This window comes from Hydra vulgaris, chromosome 09 (assembly GCF_038396675.1).
Source record: "Hydra vulgaris chromosome 09, alternate assembly HydraT2T_AEP".
Lineage (NCBI taxonomy): Eukaryota > Metazoa > Cnidaria > Hydrozoa > Anthoathecata > Hydridae > Hydra > Hydra vulgaris.
The window spans coordinates 34,017,447-34,021,720 of NC_088928.1; the positions used below are offsets into that span (position 1 = coordinate 34,017,447).

General features: G+C 27.5%; 1 protein-coding gene across 1 annotated transcript; it reads left to right on the plus strand.

Moving 5' to 3' along the window:
* Positions 1-1,571: 1,571 nt before the first annotated feature.
* LOC136085424 (uncharacterized) lies at positions 1,572-3,801 on the plus strand. The gene is made up of 3 exons (XM_065806729.1): positions 1,572-1,997; positions 3,583-3,609; positions 3,733-3,801. The coding sequence occupies exons 1-3, from the start codon at positions 1,572-1,574 to the stop codon at positions 3,799-3,801; spliced, it is 522 nt and encodes a 173-aa protein (XP_065662801.1).
* Positions 3,802-4,274: the final 473 nt, after the last annotated feature.

Here is a 4,274-nt window from a genome sequence, read left to right on the forward strand (position 1 = left end):
AATATTGACTAATGTCGATATTCTAAACGTTAGATCAACGCTTAGTAAACGCAAATATAAAAAAGCGTCGATTTTTAGTCAATAGTAGGTCGCTAAACGTTTTATCCATTTTTTGACCGATTTCGACTAAATATTGCCCAACTCTGAACCAATCTGTGTTTACTTGGATTTTTTAAAGTAACTCAAATTGCAATATTTAAAAAAAATTGTTAATGTAAAAGTAAATAATATTAAAACAGTTACTATTGATAAAGTATAAGAACTAATTGAAAACGACACCCATACAACTTATGGCACAGCGAGCTACGTTTTTCATATCCAATAAGCACAAGACGTGCTTAACACTTCAAAAACATATAATAAAACGTTTCAATACGTTTTTTAAACATAAATCTAAGAAAAAAAATTTTTTTTTTCTGTCAAAAGAAAAACAATAAAAGTTTTAAAGAAAACTTTTGTGTTTTTTTATTGTGTTTTGTTTGTCAAACAGACGTACCAGCCAATAAGTTTTTTAAACGTGTTAAGCACGTTTGTGCTCACTCGGCATCCAATAAGTTGCTCTTGGAATGTTTTTCAAATTTTGAGAACATATTTTTTGTTCTTTTAAATTCCACGATTGAAAAAAGTCTTTTATATTTGATACTACATCAGTTTTTTAGGCTGTGTATATTTAATTTTTACCATCAACTATTTAAAAAAGTTTAAGCAAAGTATGTTGCAACATATATAGGCAGTATATATCCCGGCATATAACAAAGTAATACCAACCGGTTGCAGGTATTTTTCAAATTATATTAAACATATAATTACAAATAATAGAGAACAGTAAAAGATATTTATAATTGGAGATATAAACATAAATATTTTAATGTACAATAAGCATGCTATTACTAAAAATTTCTTTGACGACATGTTTCAACTTAATATCTTCCCAATTATCAACAAACCTACCAGGGTAACTTCCAAATCTATTACAGCTATTGACAATATATTAACAAACTAATACAATAAGATCCTTCTCTAAAATCAGGAATAATAAAAACAGATATTTCAGATCACTTTCCAATATACTTCTCTCTGTCACAAAATTCCACAAAAATTGATAATTCAAGAATCTTATGTTATAAAAGAATTATCGATAAAACGTCTACTCAAAAATTTAAGGACTTGCTATCGGCAACAAATTGGCAAACTGTCTACCAAGAATGTGATCAAAGAAACACAAACTCTGCGTACATTAACTTTACAAATTTATTTATCCTACAATATAATAAAAGTTTTCCAATTCAACAAAAAGAAATAAAGACAAAATATTTAAATTGTCCATGGATAACAAAAGAAATAAGAAAATCCTCAAAACAAAAACAAAAACTATACGTAAAATACTTAAAAAATAGAAGCGAAGCAAACCTATCCTTTTACAAGCAATACAAAAACCTATTTGAAAAAATAAAAAAATAAAAAAAATTTTATACTATCCTAATCAAATACAAAAATCTAATGGTGACTTAAAAAAGACATGGGACATTATTAAGTAAATTATTGGTAAAAGTAAATTTAATGTTAACAAAATGCCTTCTGGAGTAATAATAAAAGAAAGTGAATCAAACAACAAGCGAGATATTTGCAATGAATTTAATAAATACTTTGCCAACATTGGTGCTGATCTTGCATCGAAAATTCAATGCCCAAATAATACATTTAAAAGTTACTTAACAGGCTCACACTGCTCTTTAAATTTCAATGAAATAAATCAAGACGAACTTGAAATAGCTATTAAATCACTTAAAATTAAGTCCCCAGGAATTGATGATATCTCTTGCAAAGTAGTATCAGATGTTTTTGAGGAGATACGTAATCCAATTTACCAAATATTTAATTCATCAATTTCAACAGGTATTGTACCTGATAAACTAAAAATCTCTAAAATTATACCAATCTATAAATCAGGAGAAACCAGTTCTTTAAACAATTATAGACCAATCTCTATCCTTTCGGTATTCTCAAAACTCCTAGAACGAATAATCTATAATAAATTAAATGAATATTTAAAAACCAACAAAATTATCAATAAAGGTCAATATAGTTTTCAAAAGCTACACTCAACTGAGCATGCAATCCTTGACCTCTCAAATAGGATAAGTAGATCATTTAAAGAAAAAATTCACATTAGGGATCTTTATTGATTTGTTAAAGGCATTTGACACCGTCAATCATGAGATTTTACTAACAAAAATGAAAAACTATGGTATAAAAAATCAAGCTTTAAATTGGTTTAAAAACTACCTTGATAACAGACAACACTGTGTTATTATAGATAGAAAAAGCAACTCAAATTTACTAAAAACAAAATATGGTGTACCCCAAGGTTCCATTCTTGCTCCTCTTTTGTTTCTTATTTATATAAACGATCTTCCAAACGCCTCTAATATCTTTAAAATATTAATGTTTGCCGACGATACAAACTTATTTTACTCGTCAAAGACAATCGAAGACCTCTATGAAAATACAAATGCTGAACTAAAAAAAGTTAACATATGGTTTAAATCAAATAAACTGTCACTCAATATAGAAAAAACTAAGTATATACTATTTCACTCTAATCAACAAATTAAAAAAATACCCCTGAACCTACCAACAATTAATATAGAGAATATATCCATCAAAAGAGCTCTGAATACAAAGTTTTTAGGAGTTCTAATTGATGAACACATCTTCTGGAAACCCCACATAAACTACATAAACACAAAAATATAAAAGAATATAGGTTTACTTTACAAGGTAAGACCATTATTTTTACTTACACGTTATTATATTGTTGTAATTGGTATTTATTTTATTCATGTCTCGGAGTTGTAAGCAACTGTATTTTTATTTACCTCGTATATATTGAACTTTATATTTATGATTTAAATTTGTATATCTTTACTGCCAATCAATAATTGGTAACTATTACTTTGTAGTTGTAAAATAAAACATGTATAAAAAAAAAAAAAAAAAAAGGTATTACTTTGTAATTGACCGGAATATATAATGGCTTTTGTGAGCCGGGATTATGTGAGCCGGAAAAGCTCAGCTACTCTGCTATTACGATGTTTTCTTCTCGACTAGTGAATAAATAATCGAGTAAATGAAAATTATCTTTATCTTTATCATTTAAAAAAAAACTTCTTACTTTGTAATTTTGAGGTAATGTCAATAACAAGTTGGGTTGTTTTTAAGAAGGAGTCTTTTGCGCAGAAGAGTTGCGCAACTCGTCTGCGCAACTCGTCTGCGCAACTCGTCTGCGCAACTCGTCTGCGCAACTCGTCTGCGCAACTCGTCTGCGCAACTCGTCTGCGCAACTCGTCAGTGCAACTTGTCTGCGCAACTCGTCTGCGCAAGGAACAATCTCAGTTTAAATGTCATTTTGAGAGGTTAGAATTATTTTGTTCTAACTCCATATTTTTCCGAACTGAGAAAATCAAATTAAAAGTTTTAAATGGACCTGGAGACCACTTAATTCAAGAAACGCAGACAAATCAGGCTTTTTTGTTTTCTAAAACAGTTTAAATATAATTACTTAAAATTATTTGTATGTAGATGTCTAAATTACCACACCCTGTTATGGTAATTTTATATTATAAAATCCTACTTTATTCTCCATTTTTTGTAAAAAAACAAACATATATATATTTATTTAACAAACATATATATAATTATGGTTTATAAGAATTATTCACATATTTAAAGGTACATGCTGGTGTAAAAGGAAAGCTTCAGGATTATGCGTATTTACTTGCTTGCTTTTTAGTAATATAGTTTCTTTGTACAAATTCTTTTTTCTCTTTTTTTTAATTTTTCTTAACCAACACAAAAACAAAAAGTTAAAGTAGGACTTTAACTTTTTGTTAAAGATTGATTTTTATTCTATTAAGTCTTTAGAAAAATGTTTTATATTATATAGTGTTGCGTTTTTTAATTTTTATTGTCTTATATTTACGGTATAGACTAAGGGGCTTGGTGATAAGACCAATTATGTCTTCTTCTTGCCCCTGCTATTTGTATTTATATTATGCTTTACGACTTTAATAAATTTATATGGCAAAAAAAAAAAAAAAAAAAAAAAAAATATATAAATTACTATTTCGTTGAAGAAAAGTCATATTATTTTTAAAGATACATTAATTTGTTATTTTGTTACTGTCGTTGATATTTATTGTTATTTTTATTTACAGAATCTTACACAATTTACAACAAACTAACAAAATGCATTCGCAAGTAAAATGATATCT